The sequence below is a fragment of the Mustela putorius genome, unplaced genomic scaffold, assembly GCF_011764305.1.
Source record: "Mustela putorius furo isolate JIRA1106 unplaced genomic scaffold, ASM1176430v1.1 tig00003942_pilon_pilon_pilon, whole genome shotgun sequence".
Lineage (NCBI taxonomy): Eukaryota > Metazoa > Chordata > Mammalia > Carnivora > Mustelidae > Mustela > Mustela putorius.
In genome coordinates this window covers 20234422-20257409 of record NW_025422087.1, presented here as the reverse complement: position 1 = coordinate 20257409, position 22988 = coordinate 20234422, and the positions used below count along the sequence as shown (strand labels likewise).

The following is a 22988-nucleotide window of genomic DNA, read 5'->3' as shown; positions in this document are numbered from 1 at the left end:
CAGAAGAACTAGAAAGTTTCCAGTGGATTTTGCTATTGAAAGAAGAACAGATACGAATGAGGCAATTCAACACCTGATAATTTTTTCAGTAGAAGTTCAAGTAGTAAGACTGCAGTGCTCAAAAGTAGGTTTTCAAAAGTCAAGGACCATTTCTTGGGGGGGTGGGTGGTAGGACCCAAACCAGAAATCATCTTCCTTCTGTTTTAGAGTAAAGCCAATAACGGGAAACTTGGGAGTCAAACAGGGGATTCCATCTTTGTTAGGACGTATCTATTCCCTATTAATGGAGAGAATTTCTACCTCACAGATTTAAAGGATGGAAAGGTGAGGGACAATGTGTGTTTGTGTAGGAAGCTAGAGTGTATATTATTAGTTTTAGCAGCATTTTCAATTCCGAACAGAAGGTGAGGAAACACCTGGAGCCAACTTACCCAGTTCTAGCAACAGGGACAGAGAAATATGGGGACAGACACACATAGTGCTCAGGGCTCACTATGGACTAGTGGTTGTTAGCCCCAACTCGTTAGAATCCTCAGGGGACGTGGAAAAAAGAGCTCCATAGGCACCTCCCCCTTCTTTTCTGATTTCAAAGTTCTGTAGTGTTTCTGATAAACAGGATTGAGATGCACTGGTTAAGTCATTTGTTTTAGTCCCCTTTGTCCCCGGGCGTGTGGGGGTATGTGTGGGTGTGTGTGGTGGCGGGGGTCATAGTGTCCCAACCAAACAGATTTATATGCTTTCCCATCAGAGGAGGTGCTGAGGACAAAAAGCGGGCAGCTGGAGGGGGCTAGGAAAAGAAAGGGCAGGCACGGCAGGACATAAAGGGTAGCAGTGGGCCATTTAGGCTGGGAGGTCACAAGATAGCAACGACAGTTTCTCTTGTTTTGATGTTTCAGATCCAAGAAGTCTTAAAGCTTACATTAGGCCATGAGCAATTCAGACTGAAATGGGTTGACTGTGAAGTAAACAAAGACTAGCCCATGTCGACTGACCTGGAGTCTGTTCTCGCATAATCTTCTCTGGATTCTGAGGGCAAAATTTTAATTTCATTCCTAGTAGGTCAGACAATACATCTGTCCCAGGCTTTTAGAAATAACTCCAGCTATATGGGGAGGCTAACTGGTAGAATTTAGAACCATATCTCACACACAAGAAGACTACCTAGGAGGAAACAAAAAAACAAACAAAAAAAAAACCCAAAAAACTGGTCTCCCTGGATTTTATAGGATGAAATAGGGAAGCATTTGGGGACAGTAACCTGGAGAATGACAAGCAAACAAGAATAAAAAACTCCAACGAAGCGACAAAAATCCTGAAACAAAGCCCATTAATCTACCTGGGGAATTGGGAGGGGACAGTAGTGGGCCAGGAAGTGAAGTGAGGCCACGCTAGCAAAGGACATGGAGGACACTTTCCTTCCGAGCCACGAGCTACTGAAGAGATTTTAAGTTCTCCAGAATGAGGAGCTCTCTGTGGACCTCATCACAATACATTATTAATGCAAGCTATTTGTCCTACTACGTGTAAATATTTTTTACTTGTCAATTGGGAAATTCTGTGACACATTGTTCTTAATGTTAAACTATAACTTAAGAAAAAAAAATACATGACCTCAGAAGAATGTTCCCTGCATACATTTCCTTTCTGGTTTTTCTCCAAGTGTTCTACTCACCCAGAATACAGGCTAGAAGTAAGGTGGTAATCATGTGAAATACAGTAGCAACTTTAGTCTGAAATGTTTAAAGTTAAAGTTTATTTGTATTCTTTGTAGGAATATCAATAAAAGACCTCAAACGTATCTATATCTGTACATGTACAAGAACCATCAAAAATTATTCACAGAACAAAAATAAATCTTCTTTAGAACAAACCCAGGTAATGAAATGTAGATATGGATCTCATGTATGGAACAATCTAAGTGCTACCAGCACAAAAATATGGCTTTAAAAATAAAATAAAATCTTGGGTTTTGTTTTTCTAAGGTGTATTTCTCTTTCTTGAAATAAAAAATAAATTATTTAGAGTTATCATTGTAAAATAGTTGTGTGCATTAACACATTCTTATTAAGGCCCTGGAGATGACAAACAGAATCAAATTTAGAAGGTAAATTCCTCACAAGTGTGACTCGGGTTAGTGTGCTGCTGTCTGCTTGGGTTAATTCTAATGTTACTAGGAAATATCTAAGCACCAGTCAAGATTTAACCTTTACTATTTATTTCCACTTTTCTGCAGGATAGTGGTCATTGAGTCAATAATATTTTAACCTTTTGGCGAACTGGGAACTGAGTTTAGAAATGACATAAATACGATATTTATACATGAACATTTGAAACCCTCCCACGGATGTTGGAAGCCCCTAAAACATCTCTTCGGTGGAAATCTTTCTACAAATACAGATAAATCTGGTTTTAGGTCCCAAATGAAAACATTTCCTAGTAGAACATGAGGGCATTCGAATGAGAAAGAAAGCAGTAGGAAATGCGAATGCAGGCTGAGACAGGGGCAGAACAACCCCTTTGCTCTCCTGTCTTGGCCACATCCTGCGGGCTTGGTTTCTCAAACACCTGAGGATCAACTGACCAGGAACCAAAGCTCCTTCTTTCTGGAAACTGCTCTCAGATCAGTGATATTCAGCTTTCTTTCTATGACCCGCATGGTATCAATGACAATAGCTAGGATTCTTGAGACAATGTCAGACCAAATCAATTTCAAGTCACTTTAACCTATATACATATAACACATATGGTACATTTTAAAGAGGAATGAACCACAGTCGTAACATCTAACAAATGAGAGCACAAAACCTTAAAAGCTCAAGAAAGTCTGGGAATTGCTGTTCTGTAAGACGGACTAACTAACATTCAGAAAAAGGAAGCCCTAGGAATCGTGTTTTGTGTGGCTGTGCATGTTGCCTTTCCACTTCTCTATTTTAAGATCAGGCAAAGGATATATAAATCCTGTTTCCTTGAACCTTTGGGCTACTGAGAAGGCTGCCATCCATCAGGCCCCTTTTGGACCATGGATCTTCCTCACGTTCTTTCACTCCTCGTAAGATCTTTATTCCGTCTCATGCAAATTTCATCAATTTTGTCCTTTCTTAACTCAAGAGAATTCGTAACTGGGTCATGACAACAAGAGAATGCTTTTAGAACTAATAATAATCACTTGAACATGGAAAGAGATTCTATTTAAAAATTCAACACCCCAACATATCTTGCCTTTAATAGACTAGTAAAATAGGTCTTCCAGTTGACACACTGATAAAAACAAAGTATCCCAAATTCTTGGCCCTCAGGTAATGGGTGGGAAGGCAACAATTGACTGCTGGGCCAAGCAGGTGATTTCACACGTGACTTTTCACACGTGACTTGAGAAGGGGAAGGGGAATGGAGAAGGTCTTTTTGGTTCCACAATCTGTAGGAGAAGGTGGCCCCTGTGGGTACAGCTGACGATAAACTAAGGCTGTGGCCCAGCGATAAGTCTAGTCTGGTGACCAGCCTCGGCTCAAGGTCACATGGGACTTAGGTAATCCGGAAGGAGGTTCCTTCCTCAAGTTCAGCTTTCTTAGGAACTCCGAACTGGAGCTAACCAGAACTCAATCCAGGTGCAAGGCAAAGCAAATATGAATGCAAACTCACTCCATGGTCATAGTCTTGCCCTGGAACATCCCATAAGAACCTGCTCCACACCTGGGACACCTCTGAGGACAGTGTGAGACTCAGGGGCCGAAAAGAACCACAGCTCCGTGAATAAAGGCTGAGGTCGGCCAAGATCTGGAAAACTTTAAGACCAGCAAATTCTCAAGGTCATACAGCAGTCAAAGACAGAAACTCCTGCTCTTTCACTGTCCAACACCATCACAGGGACAGGTGGCAGCAGACCAGAGAGAGCAACTTGTGACCAACTCGATACCCAGTAAAGACAAGGAACAGATACAACATCACGATGAGCTTATTTTACTACATTCTCCTCATGAATGGGCTGCCCTGGACTCCTGACGGCACCTCCGTGAGTGTGCCTGGGGCATGGTGGGCGCTCGGGTGTCTGTTCTAGTTACCTAGATGTCAACCCCTGTGTTTGGGCTTATGTTGCAGAGGCTTGGAGAACATCAGGACCTGGTGGAAATGTCACTCTTTCTGCTCCTCCGGCCCAGAAAGCCTGTTGCTCCAGTGATATAAAAAAGGAGTACAAAAAGGGCTTTCCTGAACTCCTAAATCCTACCCACACTGTCCTTGTCAACAGCCAAGTCTGGCAGTCAGCTTAGACAAGCACTTCTCAAACACTTCACCTGAACCCCGGATGCCACGGAACTGCGGTCCAGGCTGCAGCCCGCATGGTGATGTGTGCCTGGAGGAGGAGTGCGGCCACAGCGATCTCAGCCTGCCCGCCTCTCCTGGACCATACCCTCCCTCCCCGCAGAACATCCGGATATATTCTTTGGGCTGAAGAAAAGCCAAATTCAGCGATAACTCCATAAAAACTGTCAGCTGTTTGCTCCAGTCTTCCAGACTTAAAAATCTTTCAGAGTAAGTTCTACAGATGGCAGCTTCTCTCAAGAAATTCTCAGAAAAATGTTTGGACAGGAACAGGCTCAAAGGATAATCTAAAACGTAACATCTGGCAACAGATCTGAACTTGTAGCTGACTTCTAATTTGATTTTTTTTTTTAAACTCTTTTCATTCAAGATAGCCTGGTAAGAGAGGGCTGCATCTGAGAGGCTCTCATAATGCCAGCAAGATCTAGGCAGCCATCCAGCCATCACAAGCACATTTATTTTTTTGTGTCTCCCCCAACCCCCACTACACGTAAGCTTATCTGCCTTCTGTAATCCATAACCAACCCTTCGAACTTCCAAACTTCAATGCAAGACATCACCCAAGTTACAGACTTAAGGCCAACCGAGATTGATACCTCTTTTATCAGGCTTTCTGCGACTAGATGAAGGATTTACAGAGCAGATTAAACGTGACTGGAGCGGAGAATAGCTTTAAATGAGGACACCTGTGTTCATACCCCCCAGCCAACACAGGGCACACCTTCAGAATTAGTAAGGTGGGTTTCCTATTAAAGAAGGGGTTTTGACCACAGTGCACCCTAAACTTTGAGGGAGGACTCAAGAATTTGTAAAACAACTACCAGGGGGTCAAGAAATTAACCAAGTGCCAAAATCCGAGGGCAGGAAAACTGTAGATCAGATAAGCTGGATGAGCAGCCCGATTTACAGCTCTGACTGGCAGAAACGAGATTAGGAAGGGAAATGTTTTAAAAGGTTGTGGGGCGGGGACCTTTGGGAGGTTGCTGAGATGCAAGGTCCAACACAGAGATCCACCGGGGAGAGGCCAGGGCTCAGGAGATCCGAGCACCAGCCCGGGGCACCGTGAGAAATGTCTTATGTAGAAACACTCACTCTCTGCATAGGGCTCCCTTGGGTCTTTTGTCCCCCCCCCCCTTTTTTTTTTAATTTCCTTAAAAGTTTATAATTTAAAATAAACATCCTTAACTTATTTGAGATACGTTGTTGCTTTTTCAGGATAAAGAACTGCTTAGATCTTGCTTAAAGAGATTCAAAACCCTTTTAACATTATATCTGACAGCAGAGAAGGCATGAACTTGTCCTATCTGTGCAGTTATATGTACATATGTGTGAGTATATATGTATATATATTTGTATATATAATGTCTGTTTTAACACGTAACATTCCATACTTCTGATAATCAGGTTTGCATTCAAGATGATACTTCACACCTCTGGAAAAAAGGTAGTAAACTAGCTTCCGTGACTGTTTCTGTCCTACAATAAAGCCAAGGATGACAGTTGGTGAAACAAAGTCATTATTGCCAAATCTACGAAGAGCATGGGAGTAACAACTGAAACGCATGGTCCTTGCACTTTTAGTTTTCTTTGTTTATACACGGAGTCATGACTTTTAAGAGAGCCATACTTTGAATCCGGATTTCCTTTCCAAATTTTAGTGAGGGAATTAGAAGAAGCCATTTCAAAGCTAAAGATTCAGTTAAAATTACCCTGCCCAGAGATTTGCTAGTACAATGGATAAAATCTTTATCCCAAACAAAAATTGTAAGTTACAAATAGAAAAGTTTTTTTTTTTAGTTTTTTTTTTTTTTAAATAGGAAATATTCAGAGATTCCTGCTATGGTAGGGTTAGCCCTTTTCTGTATGGAAGAAAGGGTGTTTATTCTGGATGGCTTATGGACAGCATATCTGAACAACCTCTCCAGGGGAGAGTGAACCCTGTTGGTGAAGACTGCTCCCGCTGTGGGGGAGGAAAGGGCAGTGGGTGTGTGAAGATGAAGATGGTATGCAGAGACACAAATATTTGTAGTTCTGTAAACTCTAAAGAGGAAAAAGAACACCCTTTATTACAACTGGGGTTAAAAAAAGCCCCCTATCTAAAATGGAAAATTCCCATCTGCTGTAGACAGAAGGAAATAGACATCAACAGGAGTTCGATGGAAACCACTCCTAAAGTCCAGTTTTGATGCAACAGCTCTTATCTGTGTCTTCTGAAACAGTGTATCCCCAAATCGGATTAGCTGTCCATCCAGAACCAGTCTTGGTTGATCAGTGGGATCAATTGTTTTGGTTGGCTCTTGGTATTTGTATGTTCTCCTAAAGGACAAGGGGGCCAGAGTGGGGTTTTAGACTGGCAGATGAATCCCTGAAAAATTCATTCTGACGATGTCCTATTGCACTCCACGTGCTTCTATCCAACAGACACTTGGTCTCTACCTACTGAGCCCGCGGGCTCATCGCTCACTCACCCCTCGTTCCTACTTTTTCCTCCTCTAACAACCGCAGTGCTTTCAACAAGAGGAAAACAATAATAAAAATAGTAATAATTAAAAAGGTATTCTACATTATTCACTTCCTTTTGGTATATTACAGTGGTATTTTCTGTACATGGCCCAGAACTAAGTTCCCTATGTACATAGAGACATGGGGGGAAAGCATCGACCTTGGAAGTCTCAGCCTTATGCCCTGAAAGACAAGGTTTCTTTCTTCATTCGAGAATGTCTCGCCACTCTACTGTTCAGAAGTAGCAACATTCTATAAACCTGGGGGGTCGGGGAGAGGGCTGGGGCCAGGAGAGCGGGGACATTTCCTTCTGTCTCCTCCCACAGTCTGTGTGTTCACCAAGGCCGTCAGCAGCTGCTGTTTTTGAATTCACCATTCTCCGTGATGGAAAGCTTGGTGGGGTTGGTGGGGGAGAGGCCATTGCGGACCTGCATGCTGTAGCGCTCCTTCACCTGCGTCAGCGCGCTCATCAGTCGGGTGTTGGCCGAATCCAGCGACACGATCCGCTTTTCCTGCAACACACCAATCGGGGCTTTATTGGGGCCACATGCAGGAAACCCCATGGTAATGCTCTGCTGAAGGACTGTTCTAGTGCTTTCTACCAAACAGCAGTACACATGATGCTTCCCAGACAAATGGAACGTCTCTGCCTCTTTCTGCACCCTACTCAGGTTTGGCTTCCCTGAGCCCAGTGGGTCTGTGTTTCTTTTCTCTCTCTTTTTTCCTTGCAGCACAGCAGGACTGGTTATTGATAACCCCCTTGGGACGCGAGGATGATGTGAACGAGACACCAGGTATTACTTCTGACTGTGCAACAGGGGTGTCAAGCTGCCTTATGGGATTAAGTGCTTTGGGTCAAAATTAAAACATAGACATTAGGTGGCAAAGAAAGAAGCACCAGAGGTTTCATTTCACAGAGGAGAAGTGCATGTGCTCTGTGGGTTCTTGGCCCCTCAAGAGGGCCCATCAATCATGTTTGAAGAGAAATCACACTGTGCTCAAAATTACAACAATACATTGTGGCAGTTTCTAGTCACCAACAAAGTGAGGATGCAACAGCAAGAGGGGAAAAGCAGCCAGAAGCTCAGACCAAGGGGTCATTTGAATATGGGAAGGGAGATGTGGCCGAAGGGGGGCGCCATGAACATAACACATGGAAACAAACAGAGAACACAAGCTCCTCGACTCATTCCAGCTCAGAGTTACTCCAGGAAAGCTGCCCAATAAGGAGATTGCTTTCATTTTACTTTTGAGTCTCTGGGGGGAAAAATGCTTTAGGACCAATTTTTGGAACCAAACATTGTTGAATATACATGCATGGAAAAAAAAAAAAAAACAAAAACCCAAGAGGAAAAAGGGCCACCCCCCCCAACCAAAATATGGCAATCTAAAGGAAAGTAGGCTCATCTAAGTATAAGAAGAAAAAAAATAAATAAGATATTATCAGTCTCCCAAAGATTAGGAGAGAAACCCTAATCTTAGTTTCAGCAGGTAGGGAGATCATTCCAGAACCTTTCCAAGATAAAGTTGTCACTTTTCAGAAAAGAGGCTTCTGCTGAGAAGGGTCCATGAAATTAACAAGAAAAAACTTGAGGAACAACCCCCAAAGCCAAAAGGAGCTTTCCTCCCCGGGAGTGTCTGACTTTACCCCAGAAGTGTGGTAAGGTGGGTCACGGCAAGGTGCAGAGAGGACAGGAAGGGCCAAGGGTTGGATGTTGCTCCTTGCTAGCGGGCAGCAGCTCCCCAGGGCCATGTCGGGGTGCTCCCAGCACTGAGCTGCCCTCCACTGCCCTGGGGAATGCTGGAGGCAAAAGCATATGGACAATAGCATCAAGTAATGCTCCCCTTTAATCTCCTACTCTGGGGGTGGGGCAGGGCAGCTGGGCTAGGGGTTTCAAAAGTATGAAAAAAAACCCCATTCCTAGCATTAAAAAAATGTCCTCCTTTTCTCTGATGGAGGTCTTGAGTAGTAAGACACATAAAGTCAGCATTATTAGGTAAGCATTCATCTAGTATAAGATGCTTTTTATTTTGGGAGGGTAGCTCATGTTAGGGGTATGCAAAACTCAATGAAAGATCTGTGAGGCTTAAAAAATATAATTCAAAAAAATCATAGCTAATGGAGTTTATTGGGATAACAAGTCTAGATCTTTAAAAAGCAAGTAGGGGGGCGCCTGGGTGGCTCAGTGGGTTAAGCCTCTGCTTTCAGCTCAGGTCATGATCTCAGGGTCCTGGGATCAAGCCCCGCACCAGGCTCTCTGCTCAGCGGGGAGCCTGCTTCCCCCTCTCTGTCTGCCTGCCTCTCTGCCTACCTGTGATCTTTCTGTCAAATGAATGAATGAAAAAAAAAATAAAATCTTAAAAAGCAAGTAGGTAAGGACTGGCCAGTGGTCACCAGGAAACAAGAAGTCGGGGGCCAAATACAACATTTCCCCTTCTGGTTAAAAATGGCCTCTGGGGGCACCTGGGTAGCTCAATGGGTTAAGCCTCTGCCTTTGGCTCAGGTCATGATCTCAGGGTTCTGGGATGGAGTCCTGCATCGGGCTCTCTGCTTAGCAGGGGGCCTGCCTCCCCCTCCTCTTCTGCCTGCCTCCCTGTCTACTTGTGATCTCTCTCTCTGTCAAATAAATAAAATCTTAAAAAGAAAAGAAAAGAAAAGAAAAAAAAGAATGGTTTCTGAACAGAATAACTGGTAATACCCTGAAATGATTTAAAAAGAAATTTCAGGATTAGGATAAATTAGAAGGCCCCAAATATGAAGGAAAGTAGGACTCTTTAGGTTTACACCCCCAAAGTTTTTTAAGGCATTAGTAAAAAATTATTTGATTCTTAAAGGGTCAAAAAAAGAGGCAAAGAATGATTGCAATTATTTATTTCCTATAAGAGTTCCAGCTGAAGCCAAATAACCCCCGGGCTGAACAGCCAGAAGTTTCAAGTGGACAAATCCCCTTTTGTAATTCCCCCCACTGCCAACGTCTCAAAATAAAATAAAAAGTGAAAGAAAAATAATCAAACAGGGACTTTTGATAGTCAAGTTAGTTGGCAGAAGATGCTCTGACATTTTGATTCCGCCTGGGTTGGAAGGCAAAGCAATCCCCATCCAAAGGGATTTCCAGTGAGGGGAGTGCAGGAGCTGGAATGTGTAGGAGGCCAGTGTCCTGGGCCAGGGCTGGGAACTGCTCAGCTAGAGAACGGACTGGGTTTACTTGCCTGTTTGAATAATCTCATCTCCATTTATGACCTGTAATTTAACACAGTGGAGATGTCACTTGCAACAGTAACTAGGCAGCTGCTTGCTTCTCAGAGGAGGAAGCCCTTCTCTGTTCTCCATCTGAGTCACATGGAGGGATCCTGGGGGGTGAAAGTGGCACAGTCCCTGGTCTGATGCTTCAGAAATGATCCCCTTAGTTCCATCACCAGGATCCCCGTGGTCTACAAGGTCTAAGACAGCTGGTTTTGTCCTGGCCAGTGGAACGCTCACCTCCCTGCAGGGCCAGTTAGAAGGCGGCTGGCCCAGGCCAGGCCTCATGGCATAAACTCCAGGAGAAGGATGGGCTGGCCTCAGCGACAAGCCTTGCCCAGAGGGGAGCAGGGCTGCTGATGCAGATGAAAATCAGTTCACTGGGCACCAGGCCTTTAGTGCTTTGGGAAATGCTGGGCTCAGCTCGAATATAAGGAAAGCAACCGTATTCACTTCAGAAATATTTTCCACTACCAGTGGCACCAAGGAAGATGGCGGGGACCTAAAAGTATGGGTTACCTCCCTGGGAAGGCTTCACCCCAAACTTGGTGCGTTCTAGTAAATGATGCCGAAGGGCTGCTCTGCTCCATCAGAGACTCATGATGTAAGATTTATCCCGACAGAGGAGAGGGTCTGATATAGAAGGTCATTCATTATAAAAGTTGCCCAAAGATGTTCGAAGTCTTCTGCTATAATAAGACTTTAATGTATCAGTAAGACAACAGCTAGAATTGGAGGTTATTATTATTTTTTAATTTGTTTTAGTGCTTATGATCTGTGCTATATACAGGACCCTGTTTTTCAAAATGTGGTCCAGTGAATTCTCCAAGTATTCTTCAGGGATCCATGGTGGGCTTACTGCACAGTAATGCCTGTGTTTGACAAAGTGATTTACTATATTTAGCCAACCTCGGTGGGCTTTCATCCATGAGCTGAAAGTGGTCTTTGCTGGTGGTATGCAGTCTGAGCAGTTGGAATGTCATCTATGGAAGGTACCATTGGTTTGACCAAAACAGTCCATGTAATTAAAGCATTTGAAAACCACTGCCTTGAGGTATGGACCCAAAATATCTTGTTTAGCCAGACCACACGTGGACGCTGACTGATGCTCTGAGGATCACAGTTCACCCATCCCTGAACAACAACGCCCTCCTGGTTTGCTGAGAGAAAGTCCTTACTTTCCAGAGCTTTTGAGGCCTGATAGATCCTACTCCCTTCTTGTGTTCACTGTCCACGCCCGAATCCTGTTTCACACCCAGTCATCTTGGCCCCCGATATCAAGACAGGGGACGGGAGTGGGTAGAAATTGTCAGAAGCTCATGAGGATGTGCTGACATGACAGGCAGCCGGAAGAGGGAAATGCTCTGTGCACAGAGCCACGACTGTGACACACCCAAGCTTCCTCTGCTTAAGACTGGCATAGTTTTCGACCAGCTGGAATTATGAAAATGGTCTGTTTTATCTCATCAGAACCAAAATCTCTCCTGGTGTGATTATCAATAGGACTCTCTGTGTATTATTTTGTCACACTGAAAATCCGTAAGTGAAAACTTACTAACATTGGTTTTTCTGACTTAATTGCTTTCTGTATCCAGGTTGTGTCTCTGAAGACTCTGGGATGAATTTTTATAGTATGTGTGGCAGGATGGCCTTGTCTCCACCAACTCTCCCTCACCCACCTTGGGGACACCAGAAAGGTTTAAAAAAAGGAGCAAGTCAGATAATTATAGCAAACCTTTCTTCTGATTCTTATGAGGTCCAAATATCCAGAAACTACGGAGTCCCAAGTATTCTAGGAGCTACGGTGATGAGAGCATCACAGCTCACACTGGCCTACAGGTTGGAGGTGTCTGTGGAATATGGAACCCAGGAAGCCTCCTTCCATGGTTCTGCCTTCAGCTTCCCTCCCAACTCCTTTGAAAGATAAATCCCATTCCCCATTAAACCCTGTCAGGAAACCAGACCGCAGGTGTTAAGTGCATGCTTAATAGTCCCGGGGGCTCTGACATGGATGGTCCCCTATGCAGAGAAGAGGGTAGAACATAAAGTCCCATTTTTATTCCATAGTTTGGGGATATGATAAGGTCTTGAGGGTGACACATGCAAACCCATGTGGGTTGGCTGTTTCCAGGAAGGGGATATATTCGGAGGCTAGAGCAGCCACTATGAAAACCGCACCTGCCTTTTGTTCTTTGTTTCACTCTAAGCAATACAACCATATTTAGCAATGATAAAATGAAACCAAATCAGCAATGTTTCCTGCCTCCTGGATTTGGCTCGCATCACTGATGTGCCCTGTGAGGTGTTCTTGGCAGTCATTGCGCCATTAGTGCTGTGGGTATAAGCTAGAGTGAGCAGAGGCCCAGGTTCTGATTTCATCAAGACTAAGAGGCTCTCTAAGCACAGCGCCGACAAAGGAGGGCAGCCAAGCAAGTCCCAAGCATCACTGCCAAACCCTGCACCAGAAGAATTGCAAGGAAAGGTATCTGCCACAGCCCTGTCTTTCCCCTCCAGTTCCACTCGTATGTGGGGCTCGAGGTCGATGGCACAGTGGACGTGACTAACAAGACCGTGAACATCACAGCCAAGCGATGGTCAGTGGAGGTCACAAGCCAGACACATGCGGTGTGCTTCTCACAGTCACCCCCTTAGAGAACGCCCTCCTTTCCATGAGGAAAGAAGGAAACCCCATCATGCAGTAGGTTAAGATTTGTCAAGCAACTGCCCTAAGCACGCTAATACTTTGCTGGGTTAACAGACTTGTCACCAGTCAAAGAAAGGAAAAGTAATGCAGGTCACATAGAAACTCTTTTAATCTTCAAAAGGTAATGCTGAGAACTTTCCAATGACCCATTTTTGCAGTACATGCCTTGGCATTTCCAAAGGGCTGGAAGTCGGGAAATTTAACAGTCATTACAAACAAGTGCTTCCTACTAGATTCAAGGCCTGCTCACCTGTGCGTCAATTATTTTTTGCTTTGCATCAATAACTGCTTGCATCTCAGCGTGATCCTTCTTCAGTTCCTCTTCCACAGCCATCAGCCTAGAACGTGGCAGCAAGGAGACATCGAGAACGTCAAAGAGAGCCAGATGACATAGGGGACAAGACACCCAAACTCAGCAGAGTTCAGATTGCCACTCCTCTCCAACGAGAGGTCCGTAATCATGCTTACTTTCTTCTCTCCCACCTTGAAAGGAGACATCCAAGGCTGACCTCTTGGCCAGTGACCGGATCCCACGCATTTTCATCTCCTCTGGGACAAGGTCCCCAAAATCATTTCCTCCCTCTCCTCTGTCAGATCCACCCCCCTGCCCTGGCAGAGCTTATTTCATCGCAAACTATCAAACCAACCAGAAGCAAACAAACAACCCCTTCTTACTTTCAGGTTCCCTGGTGACAAGCTATCTCTTCTCTCCTTGCACAGCTAAGTTTCTCAGAGTGTGCTACACTTAGTCGGCCTACTTTCTCTCTCAGGCACCACCTGCATCTTAACCCATGGACTTTCGACTCCACGAAACAGCTCAAAGACTGCTAATTCCCTCCATGTTTCTGAATCAACAAACCTTTTCTGTCTTCATTTTGTTTGACCCCTCGGTAGCATTTGACAAGAGGGAAGCACAGTGGTTATGCGCCTGGGCTCTGGAGTCTGACTTTCTGGCTTCAAGTCCTGGCTGCCCCACTCAGTGACCTCGGGCAGGTGACTTTATGGATTTAGAGCCCGTTTCTTTATTTGTAAAATGAGATCAATGCCTGCCTCCGAGGTTGGCATTAAACACATCTTCATTAACAGATCAAACCAATTACTATTTGTGAAGTGCTTCACAAAATACTTGGCCCATGGTGGGTGCTGTTTGAGTGTCTGGAACAACTGAGCCCTCCAGTAGACTCTGGACATCTTGGCACTCTCTGTCTCTTAGTTCTCTGGCCCTAAAGATATCCAGTGATGCTGCCCTTCTACGTCTCTAGACTCACGAAGACCTAAGTGACCCCTGGACGTTAAATACTAAGACCTTGCAAGTGAGTCGTTATGTTTCCATTTTTTCTAATTATTATGATGGAAGACTACTTGGGTCTTCAAAAGAAGGCTGGGAAATCTCATATCTAGAAACGTTAAGCGATACGGTCCTGCATCACATCTGTAGGGAGTCCCACAGAGCATATGCAGAACTGAATCGGCTTCGGCTGTTGCGACTTCAGGATTCTCCGGCTCATCCTCCGATCTCCCAGTGCCCCCAGCTGGCCCACACCCCCCACCGGCGGGCGGTCTGACCTGCTGATGATGCTCTTCATCTGGCTGTCCTTCTCCTCCTGCTGCCTGCGCAGGCGCTCCTCGCTGTCCTCCAGCCTGGCCTTGTACTCCAGCAGCAGCTTCTGCATCTGCTGCTCCTGCACCAGCAAGCGGCGTTCATACTCCTCCAGCCGCCGGCTGGACACTCGCAGGCGCTCCTTCAGCTTCGTAATTTCCTGCTCGTACTAGAGCAGAAGAAAGGTATCAAAAACAAGGAGTGGGGGCGGGGGACTCGAGTTACGGTGGTTTTTGAAATCGAGGTGGTTGGATGCTGTCTGAGCTGCCATTCCATGTGCTGCTAATATTCTTAAAAATGACCAGAAAGGGACGCCTGGGTGGGCTCAGTGGGTTAAGCAGCTGCCTTCGGCTCAGGTCATGATCCCAGCGTCCTGGGATCGAGTCCCACATCGGGCTCCTTGCTCAGCGGGGAGCCTGCTTCTCCCTCTGCCTCTGCCTGCCATTCTGTCTGCCTGCGCTCGCTCTCCCCCTCTCTCTCTGATAAATAAATAAAATCTTAAAAAAAAAAAAATGACCAGAAACCATACATGGTAAAGGAGCTCTGTCCTCCCTCCCCCTAAAATCACATTTTTAATCTGAACTTGGCATTTTCAATCTATATATTTATGTATCTCTTTCCAAATTAACTACCAGTTGCTACAAACTACATCCAATGTGTATCAAATGTGGGCAGGGGAAAAAAAGATCAAGTACTCAGAAGACTGTCAAACATTTAAAGTAAGCCAAAAACCAGTCACCTACCAGGGAAAAGATTACTGTGTCATCACCTGTACTGGAGGACCTCTGACTCATCCTGGCTCATCAGAATCTCATTCCTTCATTCTATTAGAATCAGCCTTTAGAGAACAAGCAATACTTCTATAATGTTACACTACTAAATTAATAGATAAAATCTGATGGCAAAGTAAGCTATTGCTGCGTTCTCCCCAACTATACAAGTGTAAAATATTCAGGTCACAGGCACTAAGCAAAAGGCCTACATATTCTCCAGGGCTCATGATTACTGCCCTTTTGGCCCCTTTTCATGATGTGGTTCATTGGTTCAATTTGGTACTGTTGGCTGGAACACGTATGTCTGTTTTCTCACTAAAGCTTTATATACATATATATATATATAAACTAAAGCTTTATATAATAAATCCTCACTAAAGCTTTCTAGAGTCCCCATTCTTTTTGTACTGACAATGCAGTAGCTGGGGTGTGAGTACATCGGAATGTCACATTTCTAGGTGAGGTGAGAAGCATAAGCTTTCTTGTATATGGTCTATTTAAATTAATGAGTAATTCATGATAAATCTATATGGTGCTTTCCAAAATGCAAACTATTTTCACAGAATATCCCATTTAATTGACAATCAGGCAGTTAGCTTCTGCTTACCCAACATTACGATCCTAAACTACATTCTCTATCCAGAAGGTCAAAGATGACGATTTTCATGACCACTGAAAAAGGCAGACCGCATCAGTAAGCATATTTTAGGATCATGCTGATAAGTAAGCAGGACCAGTTGTGTGGTTGTTAATTAAATGAGAAAATGCCATACATGATGTCAAGCCTCTTATTTGATAATCCTTTTTCTCCATGTCAACTTTTCTTTAAAACAAAACAGAAATATATAATATCTGATTAAAAGTCAACATAGAGCTAGAAGTTCTTTATCCAGTGAAGGGAAAAAGGACAAACAAAACAAAACAAAATAAAATCATTAAACAAGATCTGGAAAGGAAGTCTAGTCCAAGGATAATTCTTGCCTTGGCCCTAAGACTAACCACCAGTCTATAGAAACACTAAATACTCCCCACTCAATAGAAATGAATAGCAGAATGTCTCCAACTCAAGGTAACCTACACGAAAAGAAAATTGATCCTCCCATCCCAGCCGGACAGGCATTTTCTGCGTATTTTCACCCAGAGACACTACTGACTTGTTATCTACAGATGTGTATGTGCTGGATAACATAAGAGATGGAGTTGAAACTGGGGAGGGAAAAAGATCACACTGTTGGCTACGCAACCCTTCTGGTGGCCTATCATTGTGGGGGCAGGAAGCTAACAAAGGCAGGCTAGTTCTACCTTCTCAGCATGCTTGGATTCGTCTTGATTTTGCTCAGTCTCTTCCACATCCTCTTCATACTGCCCATTATTCAGCACCCAGGCTGCTGTCCTCTCTACTGGGGACATTGTGGCAGAGTCCACAGGTGACTGTACCTGCATCAGAAACACGTATTAGCATCTCTCCAAACAGCTCACTAGTTTGGTTTCGCAAATGGAGATATTCTTGGAGGACAAAACTGTGATCTAATAAATTTTCTCAGTTCTAAGCAATATTTTATTAAAGACAGGGCTGGGGGGTGAGGAATGAGAATATCTCCTTGTATAAGAACACACTATTCTGAAGAGAAATGCCTATGCACTACTTCCAGAAAAAGAAAGCCAAGGCCTTAAAATCATTCATTAGTCCAATGGTCCAATTACCAATGAAATTTCAATGATGGTAAGAATGAGAGAAAAGGCCTGACTTGATGGCTGACTACTCAGGTGAGGAAATGCCTGTGTAACCCAGAGATGATCTGGAACCAACAAACTGATTAATGCTAAACAAACCCACAAGATACCCATTTATTCATCAGAAAGCCAAGTCTGCAATCTTCACATTAATCATTTAGACAAAGAGAAAAACAAGTGGTATTGCTAATTTTTACAGAGTACTGACTTCTTGATGGATGAAGACCACTTAGAAGTCTATATCTTAGACCACACAGTTTCTTTTTATTTATTTATTTATTTATTTATTTTTTATTTTTTAAAAGATTTTATTTATTTATTTGACAGAGAGAAATCACAAGTAGATGGAGAGGCAGGCAGAGAGAGAGAGAGGGGGAAGCAGGCTCTCCGCTGAGCAGAGAGCCCGATGCGGGACTCGATCCCAGGACTCTGAGATCATGACCTGAGCCGAAGGCAGGGGCTTTACCCACTGAGCCACCCAGGCGCCCGACCACACAGTTTCTTGATGAATATAGGAACAAAACAATAGATATTGGATTAGTTTAAGGGATATTTCCATCCAGTTAGGATAGCCAGATAAATTGTCCTTTTCCAATACTGACATACAGAGGGATAAACATTCTGGCCTCAGGTAGCAGCCCTGGGTGCCTGGGTGGCTCAGTCGGTTGAGCGTCTGACTTTAGCTCAGGTCATGATTTCTGAGTCCTGGGATCGAGCCCCACCTCAGGCTCTCTGCTCAGTGGGGAGTCTCTTCTCCCTCTGCTCCTCCCCCCACTCGTGCTCTCTCTCTCAAATAAATAAAATCTTTAAAAAAAAAAAGGCCTGCCACTTAAACTGTCCCTTAATTTCTTCAATACTCTTTTCTTAATCTACTGATTAGGAATATCACCCCCAAAATGACATGACCTATCCCGGTATCTCACAGAGAGTTGTAGTACTGAGTAAGATAATGTACGTGACAGGCCTTTGGAAACTACAGAGCTTGCATGTTACCATATTTATGTTTAGAAAACTGGCATTGGATATTACAATTTATATTAAGCTACTGAACAAGCTTTCAGTAGCAAGAACAAGAACAAGCTTGAACAAGAACAAGCTTTCTCTACAAATAATGCTAGAGATATAAAACAAATTATTTTCCTCCAGTGTGCTTGTGAGAGTGAGAGAGAGAGAATGAGGAAGGCTGGGAGGGTGAGAAAGAAGGACAGAATACAGCACTGTATGTGGGTTAGCCTATTTATTTATTTAAAAAGATATTTATTTATTAGACAGAGAGAGAGAGAGAGAGCCCCAGTGCATGCGAGAGTGTGCAAGCAGGGGGAGGGGCACGCAGAGGGAGAGGGAGAAGCTGACTCCCTGCTGAGCAGAGAGCCTGAGGGACAAGGGAAGTGGGGCTTGGTCCCAGGACCCTGGGATCATGACCTGAGCTGAAGGCAGATGCTTCACTAACTGAGCCTCCCAGATGCCCCTGCGTTAGCCTTTTTAGAATTAAAGTAGATTTCTATTTTGAGGACCAACACTGTGTAATCTCATAATTGGAGGGGATTTTCTCTCCCATGCAGAGCTATCTACTTTAAGATTATCTTTATGTCATTCTGAAATAGAATCCAGTTAAACTTTCTATAGATAGCTATTTTAAAAGAAGGTTTTTTTTTTTTTTTTTTTTGATGACTTTGCAATTTAGGACCAAATAAAAAATACCGGTTGGGAGAAACTCTACAAGATACACATACACAAGTCACAGAAGTATGTGAAGCAGAACCTGTTTTGGCTGATTTGCAGATTACAAATATGTATCAATAAAAAGTGGCATCATGCTGGAGGCACATATAAGCAATTGTTAATGGACTTCTAGAAGTTCCTCCTTTTTTTCCACTGTGTCAAGAAACATGTAGACATGGCTTAAATGTCAAGATCTTCAGTTCTTAAAAGTCTACCTCCATTTCCACTCTGGTATCTAGGTATGTTGTATACTTCACTCATTTGTGTATTGCTTTATTATTTTTGTCATAACCACATCATCACTGATATATTATTTATTATCTCTTTAAAACAACTTTTTCCTGTTACCTGAGTCCTTATGCTAAGTAATAACATCAGTACAATCATAAGTTTGAGGTTATATATATTATATATTTATAAATATATTTTAATATTAATAGTTATAAATTTTCTAATACATGTTAAAATAATTACATGATTAATTAATAAGCATCTTGTATATACTTTATTATTTATTTATTATTTATTTTTGTATATAATTCTGAGTATCAAACTTTAGAAACACTGGTCTATAGGATAGAGTATCATCTACAAAGGAAGGTAATAATTACCCACATCAAAAGTTATTATGAGAAACAAATGAGTCAGCATGTAAAAGCATTTTATAAACGGCAGGATACTTTACGCATCCCCCCCCCAACGCCACACACACACACACACACACACACACACCCACACACACACTTCTTCCCTTACTGGGTTCTAAAAGCAGAGCACAATAAACTGATTCAGCATTGGCAGAGAAAAATAGTTCTATGACAGTTTTAGGTTCTTATTTGATATATGTACACCTGAAAGATAAAAGAATGTGGTTCTGAGTTTTAAAAAATTAATAGAAAGCCAATATTTAAAGGAGACAACCCTTTTAAAATTTTTTTTTTAAAGATTTTATTTATTTATTTGACAGAGAGAGATCACAAGTAGGCAGAGAGGCAGGCAGAGAGAGAGGAGGAAGCAGGCTCCCTGATGAGCAGAGAGCCCAATGCGGGACTCGATCCCAGGACCCTGAGATCATGACCTGAGCCGAAGGCATCGGCTTAACCCACTGAGCCACCCAGGCGCCCCAACCCTTTTTAAATTTTATAATCTTATCATCTTAGCACCTGGGCACAGAAAAGCTGCTTTTTTGTGAAACCAGGATTTTGTATTATTCAGTAGTGGTTTGAGATAAAGCAGATACTAAAACTAATAACTTTACTGTTTGGAATTTATTACTTCAAGTCGGCTAATTCAATAGCTTTTTGCTTTATGTAGTTAACAAGATGCTGTGTGAATTGACTTTCTTTCCCGGTGATTTGTCAGGGGGTAGTTATTTACTGAGTGCCTAAATATGCACTGCACACTAAAGATATTCCTAAGAACACACTGAGGAGAGATCTCAGCCCCTAAAAGCATATTAAAACAGCAATGACGACTCCTTAGCACAATCTAGGCTTTGACTGTTAAGTGAGAAGCTGTAAAAACAAGAGTTGGTTCATTCCACTGGTGATGGTGTTGGCTACCCTATCTTCAGAAGGGCTTACAATGTCCAATGAATTTTAAGAGATTGTGTGATGGAATTGGGCATTTGGGTCTATTCCTATTTTATTGGTTGAATCTGATTTTCCATCACTTCCTAATTTAACAAAGCACTCTGCATGGCATATCGTAGGTGGCCAGTAACTGCTGAAAAAATATTAAGTATTCCTGGTATTCATGGTAAAACCTTTACAACATCATAAAGAACAGAAAAGTAATACTGAACAAATAAAAAATAGTTAGAGGTGAGTTTGTTGTTGTTGTTGTTTCTTTATTTAGAAAACTATATACTGCCTCTTCCATACTTTTAAAAATTGGTTTTGTATGTGCTGATCTTATTTCCCACTTAGATCATCAATCCTTGATGCATGGCACCATACTATACAGGTTATTTTTGAATGGTAGCAATGTAATTGCACATTAGATGCTCAATAAAATATTATTCACTTATTAATACTCTGGTTCTCGGGGCGCCTGGGTGGCTCAGTGGGTTAAGCCACAGCCTTCGTCTTGGGTCATGATCTCAGGGTCCTGGGATCGAGTCCCACATCGGGCTCTCTGCTCGGCAGGGAGCCTGCTTCCTCCTCTCTCTCTCTGCTTGCCTCTCTGTCTGCTTGTGATCTCTCTCTCTGTCAAATAAATAAATAAATAAAATCTTAAAAAAAAATACTCTGGTTCTCTTTAGAATTTATTACTAAAGTATAATATATTACTAAGAGAAAGTGTGTTTTTCCTCTAGTTCTTTGGAAGTACATCTGAGGCTTTTCTTTAATGATTGTTCCACCTCCTTACAAGCTGGAGAAGAGCGCAAAGACCTGTACTCCTGGGGCAACTAATACATTATATGTTAATAATAATAATCAATAAATAAAAAATAAAAAATTATCTCAAGTTTTTATCGTTAGTAGTTAATTAGTTATTATTTAGGCATTATTATAGATAGCAAAATTTATTATCTCCAGTTTATAGTCAAAGAGATTAGGAAAAGAAGTTGTTGGCAAGTGTTTCAAATCCCATTTTGCTTAGCTATAGCCTTAGGAAGAGTATTTATACCCATTGGCTTTCAACAGTGGATCATTAAAGAAAAGGAAGGATAAAAAAGACAGAAGGAAAAGCAGTAGGAATTCCTACGAGGGATATTTCTGCTTTGAGTTAAAGCTGTATGGGTTTCTCTGGAAAAAATACTAATGCTTTAGGGCAAAAGGGCTGAGACAGCAGCTTCTCCATTCCTGTCATCAGTCATAGCCTGGCTATGCTGAGGACAATAAAAGAACAGGCCAGTTCCCCTTCCTTGCTAGTATTTCCTAGATATACATAAGGCTTGTTGGTTGCAGCTTCTCCCAAGTCTGAAACAGTCCAATTCTCATAATGAAGAGCCCTTCTGCTGTCAACACCAAAGAAAGGGCTGGCTAAAAAGGCAAATCTGGGGTTCCTGAAGAGGCTGGTTAGGAGAGGGCTCGACCCACGCACACGTGAAAGCTGCACCCTTCTAATAGGACTGTCAAATTTGAATTTTTAAGATTATATAACACGCTATATCTGAACACATACACTGTAAATACAGTCTATTGTACACAGATAGTACGTGATGCTTGAAAAAACAAAATGGAGAGTAAAATGAGCGGGGAAAATCCAAATAAAGGCTTAAAAGGGTAAAAAAATTCGAAGGCAGTTTCCTGAAAACAACAACAACAACAAACCAAAAAATAAACAAAAAACAAAAAACCCCCAAACCTCTCTTCTCTGTAGATTGTTTCAACTAGGATTTTATTTCCTTCCTACTCAGTACGTATATGAAGACTGAAGCCAGTAATGCCGCCAACAATGGGCACTCCTTTGTGCTAAGATACAGAAGGAATTTGCATGGGACAAAGCCATCAATAATTACAGACGCCTACAGAACAATCCCCACAAAGAAAACCTCTAGTTTTGGGGAGAGACGAATTCCCCAATACAATTTGCAATTACAATATGTAAAGGAATTTGCCAAAAATGTGCTGATTATATAGAAATTCAAGAGGCTTCATGGGAGTGAGAAAAGCAAGAAACCAGAAGATAAGGAATAAAAAATAACAACATAAGTTTGAAAGAATAAACCATCTGCATAGAAAAAGCCAATGTAGAAAAACCAGAAACTTGAGCAATAAAAATAGTGATTTATGCTGGAACTGATATGAGGTGCCACTACCAGCAAAGGCATAAACAGAGATGAATATTTCAAGCTGTGCTAGGCCATCTCACCGTGTCTGTGCCTCACTTCATGCCAGTGTAATACAGAAATACCCCAATTCATCGATGGCTTGCGGCACAAAACATTTTTAAATTGGTTGTTTGGAGACTGTGTGCATTTCTTGCCTCTAGTCTATCCAGACGGCCTTCTATTCACCCACAGAAACATGTACTGACTGCTTGTGTGATGGGTGCTACATTTTCCTACACCTAAATATTATAAATGACAATCGGTTCCAGATGGTCACACAGAAGGCTATGTAATTTGTAGTATTTATAAACCATGAGTCTGAGTCATGGGCCCTGGGAACTGAGGACTGCGTGGTACAGAAGAACGGGTTAGCATTCCTCTTTTCTGTCCAGGGCTGGGCCCGAGTCAGCTTTTGGAAAAGCAGGTTGGAGGGCCCTTTCCACTGTCCTGTCCCTCTCTGGCAATCTGATATTTTCTCTATTCCTTATCTTTATCCTCAGGGACCCCATGCCAACTTAGCCACCTGCCACCCCCAACCACGCCCCCCCCATGGATGTCTGTCTCCATGTCGTACTCCATCTCGAAAACTTCCTTTCTCCTCTCAATAAACACTTTCT

General features: G+C 42.8%; 1 protein-coding gene across 7 annotated transcripts in view; it reads right to left on the bottom strand.

The window, feature by feature from the left end:
• Nucleotides 1-1731: 1731 nt before the first annotated feature.
• RASAL2 (RAS protein activator like 2) overlaps nt 1732-22988 on the bottom strand; it is a 359235-nt gene continuing 337978 nt past the window's right edge. For 6 of the 7 annotated variants that reach the window (XM_004761975.2, XM_004761976.3, XM_013061134.2 and 3 more), the window contains 4 exons: nt 16440-16574; nt 14331-14533; nt 13015-13102; nt 1732-7331 (listed from right to left, as the gene is read on the bottom strand). In XM_004761975.2, the coding sequence (XP_004762032.1) occupies nt 7167-7331; nt 13015-13102; nt 14331-14533; nt 16440-16574 (591 nt within the window). In that variant the 3' untranslated portion in view covers nt 1732-7166. Of the gene's footprint in view, nt 7332-9666; nt 10061-13014; nt 13103-14330; nt 14534-16439; nt 16575-22988 lie in introns of those variants that run through there. The other variant, XM_013061135.2, reaches the window with a different exon arrangement.